Source organism: Mirounga angustirostris, unplaced genomic scaffold (assembly GCF_029215605.1).
Source record: "Mirounga angustirostris isolate CCGP_5_RB_7025 unplaced genomic scaffold, mMirAng1.0.hap1 SCAF_4, whole genome shotgun sequence".
Classification (NCBI taxonomy): Eukaryota; Metazoa; Chordata; class Mammalia; order Carnivora; family Phocidae; genus Mirounga; species Mirounga angustirostris.
This window is the reverse complement of record NW_026991712.1, coordinates 113395007-113411551: the sequence shown is the minus strand read 5'-3', so window position 1 is coordinate 113411551 and position 16545 is coordinate 113395007. Positions and strand designations below refer to the sequence as shown.

Genomic DNA, 16545 nt, shown 5'->3' with positions numbered 1-16545 from the left:
TGTCTTTAATAGATGCATATATTTTTAGTTTTGGTCCTAGCAGCTTATTGTTTTTTGACCCACTTCTAAATTTATACCACAGATTCGCAACGAGGGGTGATTTCCATTCTCAGTCCTCCTTACTGGGGACACTGGCAACAACTGGAGACCTTTTGGGTTGTCACAACTGAAGAAGGGGTGGTACTGGCATCTAGTGGGTAGAAGCCATGGATGCTGCTGCACATCCCTACAACAGAAGGGAAAGCCTCCTGCCACAATTTGGCCTCAAATGCCAGTACTGCCAAGGCGGACAGACCCTGGGTTACAACTGTCTTGTCATATTTCATATGCCTTTGTAAAGTGTCTTCAATCCTTCAGGAACAAAGAATATATAGTGAACTACTGCTTCTGAAGTAAACAATGTTAACATTGTGATAAAGATGCAGAAAGCATAACTTTCTTTTCATAATAACATATTTAAATTATATATTTGAATATACTTATTAACTTAGTTGCTAATCGATTCAATCACCTAAAAGATAAAAATATCGCTATTAATACTTTCAAAAAGTTAGCATGTTCCCGAAAGAAATAATAAAGCTAGATATCTTGCCTTTCATTAAACTGAAAAATCTCATGTACCAGGCTCTCTGGCACTAATTATACATGGTGGACCAGATGGATATGGTCCCTGTACTCATGGAGCATAAACCTCATTCATGAATAGGTGATGTTAAGCCAAGCATTGTTTTTTTTTTTTTTTATGATTTTATTTATTTATTTGACAGAGAGACACAGCGAGAGAGGGAACACAAGCAGGGGGAGTGGGAGAGGAAGAGGGAGAAGCAGGCTTCCCGCGGAGCAGGGAGCCTGATGCGGGACTCGATCCCAGGACCCTGGGATCATGACCTGAGCCAAATGCACGCTTAACGACTGAGCCACCCAGGTGCCCCAAGCCAAGTATTGTTAATAGTGTATTGATGCCTCTCCCCTTTTAAGGTGAATAGTTTAAGGAAACAGAAATTCTTATAAAATGAAAAACTTTAATAATTGTTTAAAGCAAAGGCACAAGTAGACATTTCAGGTTATCATACAATGTTACAATAAGAAATTCCAACAGTAAAATGAAAAACATTATAATTTTGCATCTCTATAGTATATCTAATGTATTATTCTATTATCTTTTCTTTGGAGTGAAAAGAGAGGATAGGTAGATCAATGGATGTGATGTAAAAAGTTGGATTATAAATAGCATTCACTCCACTTTTAACCAGGAATTTTAATTTCAGGAGAATGAATTAAATTAAAATTAATTCATTTTAAAAAACTTACTGTTTTGTTAATGATGGAGCAGCAGTAACTTTCAGGCTAAAGCACACTGTTTCAATAAAGTAAATCCTTGATTTCATAAAACACTAGCAGTCGACGTCTGGTACTACACAATCATTAAGCTGGCCATGAAAGGGCTTCACCGAAACACAATTCATATATTTATTTTACTTTAAATCTGAAAATGATAGTGTATTATGTAAAAAGATAAAGAAGAATATGGAACCAATTCATTTCTTATGATGTTAGAAATAAAATACTTAAAAAGGTCTAGACCTTGTTTTCAAAGGCACTATCTGGAGAGTAACAAGCTGCATCATGCTCAGAGCTGTTTTGTTTTTTTTTCTTCCAAACTAGCTTGCCAGTTGAGACTTGTCGTCTCAATTAGTCATCAAACATTGGGTACCTAATATCTATCAATAGAAAGGGTAGAAATTGTGTAACATATATCTTTGACTGCTTTTTTCAGGAAGAAAAAAATTTACCTTTGATTCTTAAAAGGCTGTTGAAATATTGGTTTGATCTAAAAGTTCTTTTTCATCACCTCAGTGCGATTTCCATTTTATTCAGATCACCTGTAGCTTCTACTTGTAGCGTTTCAACCTAGATGGCAATAACACCAGGAAGGTAACTATCCTGAGAGAGAGAGAGAGAGAGAGAGAGAGAGAGAGAGAGAGTGTGTGTGTGTGTGTGTGTGTGTTTATTTTATTCACTTAATTCCTCCCTGAATATTGTCCAGCTCTAAGTGTTAAACTGAGTAATATTTAAATGACACAAAGTAATTGTGTCAGGGATTAAATAAAATCTATCAAGAGAACATTCTCCAATACCTCGAAAGTCTTAATTTGAAGGGCATAGCATCCTGGTTGCATCCTAAAAACCAGGAAGATTCTAAACCCTTCTAAGGAGTATTTGAATCAAAGTTCTTGAATGAGACGATTGTTGTTTCTAGTTTTTCCATTGTCCAAATTACAAGAATATCAATGGATTAAGGTTTACTTACCATGATTCTTTTAACACCCAATTCCTAACCAGAAAACAGTACTTAGGAAATTCTCTAAGAATATCTTTCAGATTCAGAATTCAAACATGGTTCTCGAAAGATGTTCTTATTTTAAAGTCAGATTATAACATCGGCTCATTGAAGCATACCTTAAAGGTCAACATGCCTGTTTGAAAGAGCCACAAATGCCAATAGTGCCAAGGCGGACAGACGCTGGGTCTGGGATTCTGGAATTCTTCCCTTTCTGTCTCCATTTCCAAAGGGAGAGATATCCTTCCAAATTTGTCTTTGGCATCAAACAGCGGGAATATTTTCCACTTTGAATAGCTGTGAGTTTAAGATCCACTAGGAAATTTTAGTCTTCCAAACCATTAGTTCAACAGCAAAAGCAAATCGTCTGATCTCCTGAGACAAACTTAAGACGCAAGCCTACATTTTAGAGGGTCTGCAAACTTTTTCTCTAAAGTGCCAAACGGTAGATATTCTGGGCTGTTTGTGCACTACAGTCTCCGTTGTCTCTACTCTGCCCTGGTACACGAAAGCAGCTGCAGACAATATGTAAATGGATAAGCATGGGTAAGCTCCAATACCATAGTTTTATCAATACTGAATTTCAGAGGATTTTCATGTGACACAAAATATTATTCTTTTGATTTTTTCCCCCAACTATTTAAAAATTAAAAACCACTCTTAGCTGTGGGTCATGTAAAAACAGGAACCTGGCTGGAAGAGCCTTACGGCCTGTAGTTGCTGACCCTTGGTCTAGATCAATAGATTTCTTATTGTGGGGGTGAAACCAATCATGTGGCCATGACTCATCTTATTTTACCTGGGCATCAAGAGCTTCTAGGCTGACAGTAATGAACCCCAAAAGAGAATCCTAAAAGCACCAGACGATTCTAATAGACGATTCAAGTAGAGCTGTGCAGAGTTTGAGTGTTGATACATCTATACCCAGATACAAATCTATATATATTCAGGAAACACACTTAAATCACATTAATTGTCAGAAAAGCAGAGAATTGAGAAATTCATTAGCTGAACCTTTTCAGCTTGGTGTCAGAGAGATCTTGATTAAAACTTTGGCTCTGCTACTTACTAAATTGTAACCACAGGTAAATTACTTAACCACTAAAATTTAACCTGGTGATATGGACACAACAGGCCTATTTTCAATCTTGTTTCTCAAGCAAATAGCGACAAAGGGCTTGCTAGAAAAGCCTAGTTTATCATGTACCATAAAGTTTAACTTCTGGCTTTAGACACAAAATGATTTTGTCTCTTCTACTCCATTCTGTCATGTAAAGTTCTTTTTCTGCAGGCACCATGTTGTACAAAAGTGTACCTTCATATATACTGAATTCTACTTTCCTCTTATCCTTGAAGGCTATTGTTGTCCACAGGCTGCTGATGAAAATGGAAGTGGAAAGCATCCAGTCAACACACTCTTGTTATCTTTACGTACTCTAAGTGTAATTTGGTGCTTCCACCAATTTATCAAAGACAGGCATTCAGGTTTCCAGGGAAAAAAGTCTAGATGATAAAAAGGAAGAATTGGTAGGAAAGAATTCTTATGGCTTTATCTATGGATTAACTAGAGAATCTGAAGATAACGTTCATAGATTATTTGCAGATACAATTTTTGTGTATCTTGGACCTCAGTCCATTGCTTAAATTATATTAAGTAGATATTAGCACTTAGTAATATGTGCTATAACCTCTTTAATCATGAAAAATTTATTGTTATATACACATGAAGCAAAATATGTCACCAGTAGTGTTTTTGAACAAGCATTAGTTCACTTATGAATCTGCTAGTGTTGAATGCTAAGCAAAATACTAAAGCTATTAAAATATTAGTGTTTGGTTTTATTTTCAATTTTCTTTTAACCTAGTATTTACAGAAGTCCTGTTAGAATGCTGAAGGCAGTCATTTGGCAACATGTACATTCTCCATATAAAATGATTTTCAATGTGGGTGATGTAAATTTATAAATATGTACAAAAACCCCATTTATCTGTAGTTAACCTACTACTCTGACCAGTAGGCAACACATGGAAGCATCATATGCACAAAAAAATTAAAACAAAACTTAAAACTCTCAAGACAGATGACCATTCATTTGTGTTTGTAAAATTATATGGGGAAAAAAAGGCATTGTATTTGGGAGCTTTCAGTGGCCCACTACTAAAGCAGTAATTTTAACTGAAAAACAAAAAACAAAAAACAAAGAACCCAGAAACACTCCCCAACACAAAAACACAAGATAAATTAGATGTATATCTTGGTCAAATGTTTGTAGACAGCTGCCCTGAAAACAAACTAATAAATATGCAATTTGTTGAATGAGCATGAAATATTGCACTAGAGCAGTTTTGTCTGAAGAAAATTCAATTTTCCATAGTCCTGAACTCCAAAATGCTTCCCACATATAAACTGCATTTTCTAAACAAGAAACATTAATATTCAGTAATACTGTTAGAACCTTATTTTTCCCATTAACCATATTCCAGTCTACTTTATGGCAATGGTAAGTCAGTGGTGAAGATTTGGCAAAGATAAAAAGGCAGATAAGACTGTAAAATATATATATATATATGTATATGTATATATGTATGTACATATGAAACAGGTATGTTCCAAAAACCCTTAATCATATGATAACTGATCCCTTAAAAAACCCCACAGTCTAGGTCACAGTGATGGTCAGACAGTGGTTGAGTACGACTCTCTTCTTGGGGGCTGCTCCTTTCGAGCCATTTGGTTGCTGTCTCTTGTCTCCAACACACTGTCTTCTGTTTCGCTTTCACTACCATCTGCCACAGTGGGGTCCAAAGACATCGGGCCAGATTTTCTGTGCAAAGGAAAACCAACACCACTTTCCCGTAAGGAATTATCCATAAAATCTTCATCAGAGGAATGGAATGATTCATCATCTCCTATTAAATGGTTGACAATGTGGATTCCATCAAAAGGAGGCTGGCCTGAGAAGCCCGTCTGGCCTTTTAGGCACCTGAGCTGTCAAAACAAAATCCAAGTTAATATACTCAACTAGGAGAAACACATACACCAAGAAAGCAAATGTTTCATGTTTAAGAAAGAAGATACCTTGTCTTTTTTTTTTTTTTTTGCCATTTGTAGATAAAATAGTAACTATCAATTTTTATGTGCCTCCTATGTGTTATGTAATAGGCACGTAACTTGTTATTTTAATTGAATTATCACAAGAGTCCTGTGTGGTAGATTTTATCATCCTCATTAGAAATTAGGAAATGGAAACTCAGGTAGAGATACTTGCTGTGGACACATAGCTAATAGCAAAATTTAGATTCAAATTGAACCTTCATTATATTACAGATAATATAATGAACTCCATGCACCCATCACCTAATTTCAACAACTAACATCATGGACAATCCTGTTACACTATACCTCTCCTGTCCCTGGATTACTTTGAGGTGAATCCCAGACATTCTATCAGTTTTACGTAAATATTTCAGCATGCATATCTAGAAGATGTGGACTTTAAGACCATACTCTGAACTATCACACACATTGCCTCAAGAGCATGTCCCCATAATAATGAAAATCAGTTACAAACACTGAAAACTTGCTATGAATCTCCATCCTATTATAATATTCCAAAGACCACCAAACCACTATCAGTTACTCTGGGCAGGAATGCGTCTTCCTACTAATGAGATTTCTCTCTGCATGGGAGGAATGAGTAGTATATAATTTTGCCTTCCCTCCCCTACTCCTCCCCAGGGAGAACGAGCAACTTCTCTCGTGAGGGAATAGGGGAGAGAAATGGCATGTATTGCTCAGCTATAGGGAGAACGAGCAACTTCTCTCGTGAGGGAATAGGGGAGAGAAATGGCATGTATTGCTCAGCTATTTCTCTTCTCTTTCCACCTTTCAGAACCAGCTTCTGGCTATCCCAGGAGCTTCACATGGCCAGACCTTCATGTGGACATCACATGCTACCTGTTACTGGGTGGGCAAGTCTGACTAATTCTAGAGCTCAGCAATGAAAAATCCATTGTTGTCACCAATCTAAACCACATTCTCCAAAACCAGCTTTTTCAGGATTAAAGGTGACTTCTTTCTATCATCTCCTATTTCTTTGCCTAAGTTACCTTAAACTCCCAAACCTGCCGCCATGGATATTACCACTTCTACCACCATATAATTGAGACGTCAGCCCTGTCGTCCTCAAGAGCTTAGGTTTTAAATAGGAAATTTAATTTTGATAAGGTCACTTGTTTAATTTCTCCCACACACCATGAATTTTCTCCTACAATAGAGCAGAAGAGCTAAAAACAAAACAACCAAAACAATAATTGAAAAAAACTAATTACCAAAATCTCCCTTGACTTGCAAGAATTTGGCTGAAATAGGTCCCATGCCTCCTACCCTTCTCATTACTATTAACCTTCAACTTTGTTTCTCAGGGACAAATTCCTGGTCACTCACTATCTTTCAAATCTTAAGATAAAGCCTGTGTGAAATATTCAGGAAATATTACATATACTTTCAAAACTAACGGTTCTGAGAGTAAAGACACTACAGCCTTGCCATACACCTGCCAGCTCTCCTGACAGACTTCCGGGAAGAAGTGAAGAAACATCAGCACTTCCCTGCTGGGCTGTGAACAACGGGAAACAAGAAGGATGCTGAGACTCCGGACAGTGATGTCTGCCTCAGACCTTCAACCCTAAAGAAATCCCTATGCCCTGGGCCAAGAGAATAAAATTACAGTGAGGTACGAGGTACTTTAAGTAACACCGTCTCCCTTGGCAGGGCAGAAAGGATCTAACCTCGGAGTTGAAGTTTTAGGGAAAGGGCACAGAGCGCCACAAGGACCTCTCGATAGCTGTCATACCCACTGCCTTACTACAACTGTCACGTGCTGATGCAACATCCTATCACCACGTTGCAATACACAACTTGGAGCTCCAAGTGTTAGATTAAGTCAGTTAATCTCCTCCTTTCTTTTCTTCCCAGACCCTTTTGAAGAAATAATCTGGAACACGTGTCTTCCTTTTCCCTGGCTGTTACCAAAGGAGTACGGCAGGGGAACCACAACTTCCCAATTGTTTGGAAAGCTGTAGCTCTAACAGATTTTATTGCAACTAAAAAACTGCAGCCTCTTATCAGATGTAATAAGTCACCTCAAAATATTACATAAAACTCACTCTAGGTGGAGGGGTCATTTCCTCAACGTCAAAGGGGATGCAACTAAAGCTTCTTTATTTGAGAACTGCTAATAAAGAATAGCAATAGCATAAAGGAATTTTGGAGAAGAAAAAGGTGAAGGCAAGGGATTCTCTGGTAAAACTGAAGCTATCCCTTCATTATCTCTCAGACCCAGGAGTGTGCTCACTGGTTCTGAGAGGAAGGAGGCCTGTATATGCCCGGAAAGGGGACAATTGCACAGGAACTCCAGGGTACTAAGTACCTGTAATGTGCCCTAGAAGGGGCTGAACTTCAGGTGAGGATGTGCTGTGAAGAGGGGTTTGGCTAGAGGAAGGCCAGAGCTGGGCCCTCTAACGTGCAGTCTTGGGTGTCTGGATCTAAGAGCTGTACTGCTGATCCTATTACTAGACTTTTAGACTTGACAGTTTTCTCAACCCTACATACCCGCTTCCACAGATGTTATTACTGGTAGCACACTTAGATTAGCATATCTCAAAATATGGTCCACTGACCATCTCCATCAGGATAACCAAAGACGATTATTAAAAATGCAGAATCCATACCTAGATCTAAGGAATCAAAATCCGGAGAGTAAAACATTTTTTTTTTTAAAGTTTATTATTTGTTTAAATAATCTCCACACTCAGCGTGGGGCTCGAACTCACAACCCTGAGATCAAGAGTCACAGGCTGCACTGCCTGAGCCAGCCAGGCGCCCCGAGAGTGAAACAATCTTACAAGCATCTCAGGAGATTGTGATAGCTCGGTTTGAGAAATCACTGTGGTAGATATTCTGTTCAAATCAAATGAGGCTGAGTCAGAAAGGAGTTGATTTACCTGAAATGGTAATTCTTATTCACAATAAAAGTGCTTCTGAACAAAGAACAACTGCCTGTGTGTGTCTGGTATACAGAAATGGATGCAATCTTTCAGTAGTACAACCAACCTGTTCGCAGCCAAATCCACTACCTGGTGGGTGAAACAAGGGGCAGCCTGTTTAAATGTGTTTTCCTGAAACTTTCTCCTGGTATAGGGTAGGACCCAGGAATGTATATGTTCAAAAGACCTGAATAATTTTGATGCACATCCCAGGGTAAGGACCACTACTTAGGCAATGTTTTGTCTGTTTGGTTGGCTTTGTTTGGTATCTCCTTTGAATCAATCATAGGATCAGGAATCTGACAAAAGCTACTGACTCTCTTTCTTGAGAAGTACATATATATACTTTAGCATACCCTTCTGCAGCCCCCTGTCTTTTCTAATTTTTGGTGAAAGACTGTTGGGACATCTTTATGAAGCAACAACAAAACAACTAAACTTTGTGAAATGCCAGTAACACACTCATATCATGAAAAAGATTTAAAAAGTATTATTTTTCTAGGTGAAATTAGACACAGGTTTTAAAGTCACTGAATGTGAATGGAAGTACTTTTGAGATTCACCAAGAAAACAGAGGGACCAGGATTCTTTGGAATTTTAAGCAAAGGGACTCTTCTCTGGTGAATCTTGGGATTTCCCCCAAAGAAGTGTCTCAGCTAGATCATAGTCAACAAACCCTATCCAGGCATTCAGAACTTCCTGCCAGCTCTTTAAGTTCTCCACGCCTAAAGTTTGAGCAGGGAGTCAAATATTTGAAAAAAGCACCTAAGAGATGCTAGGAAAAAAAAAAAAAGGCAACTAGGAGGAAACAGACTATTGGTGAAAAGAATCTTTAAAAATCATTTATTTCCTCTGAAGAAACTGCATCCATGTGTAAAAAAAACAAAAACAAAAACAAAAAAACCAGAATGCTCTAAAAGAGGTTTCAGACATAAATTTCTCTGACCTGAAAGACATGAGCTTTGAGACTGAAAAAGCCTATCAAGTATCCATCATGATGGATAAAAGTAGACTTATACGATGGTACCTCACAGTGAAATTTCAGGACACTGGGAATAAGAAAAGATAAAGCATCCAGCCAAAAACAAAAACATGTTGTATATAAAAGATTAAGAATCACGATAGGGGTACCTGGATGGCTCAGTCCATTAAGCCTCTGCCTTCGGCTCAGGTCATGATCTCAGGGTCCTGGCTCCCTGCTCAGCAGGGGGCCTGCTTCTCCCTCTCCCTCTGCCCCTCTGCCCTGCTTGTGTGCTCTCTGGCTCTATCTCAAATAAATAAATAAAATCTTAAAAAAAAAAAAGAATCACAATGATATTAGACTTCTCAACTCTAAAGAGAGTAGAGCAAGGCCTTCAAAATTCTGAGAAAAAATTTCCAACATACATTTAAAAAACTGTAATTACAGGGGATAATTTAGTGGATTCCTGTGTTGTCATCACCTAGCTATTTGGAAGCAAATGAAAAAGGATTTTTATGTTTTTTTCTCTTAATAAATACGATCACATTTATTTTCAATAGCTTTTATTCTGCCACCAGGAATATTTGAGCATGCCTATTATATCCAGCCTTGGCCAGCATGACCATTACATATTTTTCTTCATTATAATATGCACTATTATTGTCACTTGGTTTCTTTGATTACTGCTGGGATGGTTGAGAGTTTCTTTTGTTTTCTTTTTATCCCAGTATAGTTAACATATAGTATTATATTAGTTGCAGGTGTACAATATAGTGATTCAACACTTCCATACATCATCCAATGCTCATCACAAGTGCCCTTTTTAATCCCCATCACCTATTTCACCCATCCTCCTGCTCACCTCCCTCTGTTAACCATCAGTTTGTTCTCTATAGTTTAAGAGTCTATTTCTTGGTTTCTCTCTCTCTTGAAATGCAGTTTTTAGGGCGCCTGGGTGGCTCAGATGGTTATGCGTCTGCCTTCGGCTCAGGTCATGATCTCAGGGTCCTGGGATCGAGTCCCGCATCGGGCTCCCTGCTCCTTGGGAGCCTGCTTCTCCCTCTGCCTTTCTCTCTCGCTCTGTCTCTCATGAATAAAAAAAAAAAAAAATCTTTAAAAAAGAAATACAGTTTTTAAATAATGTTAGCCTATTGTACTAGAAGAGGTCTTAGAAAAATATAACACATAATCTAATTCTGGAGTCCTTACTTTTGGGAGAATGTTGATGATGTTTAACAGCACCCTTTGACTTCCTAATTCTCCAGATCAACAATTAATAAACTGTGTTATATATAAGAACCACCTGGGATTTATTTTAAAAATATATAGATTTTTGGGCCCTCCTCTCAGACACCTGGATTCAGCAGGCAGGACTCAGGAATCTGTATTTTAAACAAGTACTCCAGGTAGTTCTTTTTTTTTTTTTTTTTAAAGATTTTATTCATTCATTTGACAGAGCAAAAGCATAAGCAGGGGGAGCTACAGAGGGAGAGGGAGAAGCAGGCTCCCCACTGAGCAAGGAATCCAATGAGGGGCTTGATCCCAGGACCCTGGGATCATGACCTGAGCTGAAGGGAGAGGCTTAACCAACTGAGCCACCCAGGCGTCCCTCCAGGTAGTTCTGAATAGGATGATCCATAGATCACATTCTGAGAGACACTGCTCTAAATGGGTCATATTTAGGGATTTACTATATCAGGATCATGTTAAGAAAATTTGGTAAGGGTAAATAAATTTGAACTTAAGATGTTCTTGTTAATTTATCCCTGCCATTATCACTGTCATATTTTAAAAATACAATGGCCTAATGTGGACACACAACTAACTTGGGGGGAATAAATGAAAATACAAAGAACTAGAAGGCTAATAAATATTTTAAGATATGACACCTTCACCATCTAGTTTCAAATCTAGTTCCCATGGGGTAAGTGTTTCAGAGGATTCATCACTGAGGAACACCATCCAGTTTTAGACATCTCAACATCTCAGTTTATAACAAAGTGAGAGAACATGTGTGTTTATAAAACAGAGTCAGAGCCTTCTCTCCTCCTCCTCCTATCAAATGTCAACCTTCAAATTCAAACTTTATTCTGAGGATCAGCTTCATATTCAGGTGACAGACTATACCTTTTAAAGGATAACATGTCTAACTTTAGGAGTACAGTTCTAGCTTTACAGCCCTTGATTTTCTTAAAGATTTATTTATTTATTTCATAGGATGGGGAGGAAAGAGGGAGAGAGAAACTCAGCCTCTGTGCTGAGCCTGATGCAGGGCTCCCTCTCAAGACCCCAAGATCAGGACCCAGCCAAAGCCAAGAGCCGGTTGCTTAACCAACTGTGCCACCCAGGCGTCCATAAGCAGCCTGATATTAAAGAGTATATTCTGTATGATTCCATTTAAATAGTTTAAAAAAATAATTTAAAAACAAGAAAAAAAAGGAGAAAAATTTGGAGTTCAGTAATAGATAACACAAAGTTCATTAAACTTACTCTCCTTGCATTTGTGAACATTTGAAAATTTCCATAATAAAAACCATGCACATTAAAAAAATAAGGTCATCAATAAAATCTCTCAAAAACATTTCCAAGTTCATTTGTAGCTGACCATTTGATAAGCAGTTACACTCACCATAACAAAACCCCAAATAATCCAATGACAAAAAACAAAAAAATAAAAACTGCTTCCTTTACATTTTAAAGGTATTTCTTTTTTGTTTTCTGGTATTATTTTGATATTAGTAGTTAAAATATTAGCATTTTAATAATTTTATAGCATATTTAATACACCAATAGGCATAAATATTTTCATAAACTTTAATACTGTATTGATTGACACATACATATATTTGAGTGTATTATTTATGGGTAAGTTTTTTCCAAGTTATAATGAATACTTAAAATCAGCACTGTCTGGACGGCTGCTGTACACACACACTACCACTTCTGTCAGCCTCTCCAGAGGCGGACTGTTTCTTAATCCTTTTTGTATCCTAGAACTCAGTACTCTGACTTGACAAGAGTGGGCACATAAGAAATATGGATGAACTACACTGAAAAGATAACAGGATTCTCGAGAAAGCCCTCCGGTACTAATTATTCATCTCACCCTTTTTGAAGAAGAAGAAGAAGAAGAAGACAGAGGGGAGTGCTAATATACGAGACCCCAATAAATGCACTGTTTCTTACCTGATATGGACTGCTTCATCATGTTAGGCATGAAGAGACACAGTAAAGAAATAAAAACACAGAATTTGTTTAAATAATACTTAAGATATGCTGACATACTCATTACAGCTTAAAAAGCTAACAAAATCTTAACCTCTCACTAGCTTCAAAGAGATTGGATTTTAAGATTTCTCTGCATGTATTCAACAATACTGACCCAAAGAAAGTATTTAGTAATTAGAAAAAGAAAGTGTTAAGATATTATACAACTTATGAAGAATATAGCACAAGAGGCAGTATAGCTAATAAGAAAACAGGAAACTGTCATGTTCATAGTCTGATGAACGTAGGTTTTGACAGGAAATAGCAGAGTTTCTAACTGCATGATAGTAAAAATTCAAACACTAAAAACTAGTATTAAAACTTATTACAGCTATTTCACATAAAGATTATCAGTAAAATTTGAAAGCAGGGAGAAAACCCTGCAGGAATGAATATTCTGAAGGCCCAAAGGACTTCATAATCATTAAAGATACACAAGTATTTAAAAAATTTCTCATTAGTCTACTTCATTAGCTAAACCTCTAGAGGTTAAGATAGAAGTTTCTTTTGTAAAACAGAGAAATGTTATAGCTTTAAAGATTTGTAGCCTTTAAATATAACTTCCTAATAAATAATAGAGAAATCTGTGCTGAGAAATTTGATCACCTGGGCTAGTGTCCATGTGGATAGAGTACACATGTTCTCTATGTGTCTGCTTTCTTCTAGTAATTTTAGAACACTGGTAACTTGAAAAGGTTTGGGTTGATTTTTGCAGTTGATTTTAAAGAGACACAACAGATTATACTTCCTCAATTTTAATGTGTAGGGGTAATAAAATTAATAATAAACTCATATTTATATGAGGTTTTACAGTTAAAAGTGCTTCCATGCATATTATTTATTTCAAGTTATTTCAAGTTAAGAAAATTTCCCCCGTGTGTGACTGGAGGCTGAATTGTACAGACAACTACCACTTTCTGAGATTCAAAAGAATAAGAAGGGCTGCACTGAATATTCTGAAAGACAATCAGTCCACAACAAAGTGGAAAAAAGTCATCCACACACCAAAAAAACCCCTAACCAAATGAACTTTGATCACTACCAGACAGGGTTTAAACCATTTAAGTGAGTCATGTGATACCAAGCGAACTGCAAAACAGATGCAGTTAAGTTTCCAAGACTGAGTCATATCAGATTATAAAAGCTCCTATTTGTACATTTGGGTTTATATAATCAATCTTTGTAAAACACTGAACTATCCTTGTTAATGCTAAATGTAACATTTCTGTAAGTGATGTATAAGATATAAAATTTTATATGAGAAGATGGACATAAAGTTCAATAATCACAAAGATTTGTATTTCTAAGTTCTAGAGGCTTTGCTTTCTTTCTCCAAAGCATAATCGGTAATTTTGTTGAAATCCTTACATAATAGTTTAATAGTGTTCTCAGTTTTCAAAATGTAAAAGGGAAATGACGTGCTAGATTAATTCTCAATTATCAGCTTCTTTCAAAAATGAATTGGACACATGACAAAGATTAACTAGCCATAAGCACCCAAACCAAAAGATTTCCAGTGAATCAGAACAGGAAACCAATAAAAGCAATCAATTGGAGGTCATGACTTTTTGATCATTGTATTACGTAGACAGGAGCAAAAATTCAGACCTAGGGAGTACTTAAAAGTAGATTAAGTTGAAAAACTCAAGAATTTTTTTGAAATAATACAAAATAGACAATGTTGAAAGTGGTTCTGGCTTTAAGCCAAGTAAATTATTTTTAAAAACCAGATAAAGCACTTAAAATTTAAAAAACATACAGATTCTGTGTTAAATGTATAAAATGCAATAGTTAAAACTCATGCTTTTAAAAGCAAAGAAAATATATGTACCCACAATAATAAGTGAAAAAGGTGGGAAGGAAAGTCTGGCACTGAAGAAATTTATATTGTGCATTTGTTACCAGAGAAGGAGAGAGGGGGAAGAGTTAAGTCATTTAGAAAGAACTCTTAGTCTTTCTATAGTGTATACTTAGATTTATCCAGTGTACTACGGCAAACAAAATGAAACTGCATGGTACTCTTCCTGGCAGCTGACACATCTTGATAAAATTGAAACCATTAACATTATTTAGAAGGTACTATAATGTCAATGGTGATGAGGTTAGGAATATATGAGCTTCTATGTAAATTTATGACCAATTACAGGAAATAAATCACTTCACACTTGTTTCACTCTGAACTTTTAAAGCTACATCAAAGTACATTTCATTTGATTTAACCTTCAGCTGAAGCACTGAAAAAATTCAAATGTTTAGTAAAACATCCTCATCAAAACAAAGTACTTCTTTTCTATCTGGATTGAAGAGGAATTAAGAGGAATCATTAAGAGGAATCATTCTTCTCTAAGCTAAGATCATAGGTTTTCTCAGTCTCTCTTATTCAAATTTTAATCACTTATCTGATAAGGGACTTATATCTAAAGTATATAAAGAACTCTTACAACTCAATTATAAAAAGACAACCCAATTACAAAATGGGCAAAGGATCTGAGTAAATATTTTTCTAAAGAAGATATAGATGGCTAATAAGCATATGACAAGATGCCCAATATCATTAGCCACCAGACCGGGAAAACACAAATCAAAACCAAAATGAGATGACATTCATAGTTACTAGGATGGCTGTAACAAAAAGGAGAGATAATATCAAGTATTGGCAAGCATGTGGAGAAATTGGAACCCTCATACACAGCTGGTAGAAATGTAAAATGGTACAGCTGCTTTGGAAAACAGTATGGCAGTTCTTCAAACGATTAAACAGAGTGACAATATGACCCAGCAATTCCACTAGTAACATTCAAGACAAATGAAAACATATGGTCACAATGAAATTTGTACATTGAATGCTCACAACAGCATCATCTATAAGAGCCAAGAGGTGAAAACAACCCAAATGTCCATCAACCAATAAATGGATAAACAGAATGTGGTATACCCATTTGATACAATATTACAAGGTAATAAAAAGGAATGAAGTACTGATACATGCTACAACATGAATGAACCTCGAAAACATTATGCTAATAAAGAAACCAGTCACAGATGACCATATATTGTATAATTCCATTTACATGAAATGTCCAGAATTGGGAAATTTGTAGAGCCAGAAAGTAGATCAGTGGTTGCCTAGGGCTGGGGGAAGGGAGCATGGGGGAAATGAGGAATGACTGCTAATGGGAGTGGTATTAGTTTTTGGAGTGATAAAAACATTCTAAAATTGTGATAATGGCTGCACAACTCTGTGAATATACTAAAAATTACTGAATTGTACACTTAAAATGGATGAACTGTACTATATGTGAATTATATCTCAAATAAACCTATTTTAAATATATACATTTTGTGGGTATGTTTCCAATGGAGATATTGCCACATTGAAATAAATAATTTTCTATTTAGGAAATGTAGAAAATCTGATTTAAAAAAATTCACCAACAATGTTTAATCTTCAACATCCAATTTTTTCCTCAAGAGAAAAAATGAAGTGGTGGCTACCTTCTCCAGCTTCATTTTAATAGGCAGAAAATATTTGCAGTAAAAATATTCTGCTTTAGACAGAAGTATTAAGTAAAAGATGAATGCATTTGTAACATTCAGTTTTTTCCAGAAACTAAAATTAACTCCTGATGGAAAAATAATTTTAAAAATACATAATATACATGTATAGCCACAGACTTACACTATTTTGTCACTGAACACAAAATGAGTTTTCAAACAGAAAAGGTTAGTATCCCTCTCTTCCTCATTCTGGGGTGCTCATAGGCTGCTTAGTTAAGATTGGGCACTTGTAAACCACATGACCTCATGAATGCTATCTTATCATATCACAGGTTCCTCAGACTGACCACAACAACTTAAATCAGACAGGCAGCAAAGTAGCACTAAGTCTTGACACATATTATTGGTATGACATTTTAGCTGTCCAGTT

The 16545-nt window shown here is 36.4% G+C and overlaps 1 protein-coding gene across 6 annotated transcripts in view; it reads right to left on the bottom strand.

The window, feature by feature from the left end:
- Positions 1–1002: 1002 nt before the first annotated feature.
- The window catches only part of EVI5 (ecotropic viral integration site 5), a 201250-nt gene continuing 185707 nt past the window's right edge, over positions 1003–16545 (bottom strand). For 5 of the 6 annotated variants that reach the window (XM_064588815.1, XM_054512745.2, XM_045897187.3 and 2 more), the window contains one exon: positions 1003–5330. In XM_064588815.1, the coding sequence (XP_064444885.1) occupies positions 5019–5330 (312 nt within the window). In that variant the 3' untranslated portion in view covers positions 1003–5018. The remainder of the gene's footprint in view (positions 5331–16545) is intronic. The other variant, XM_064588818.1, reaches the window with a different exon arrangement.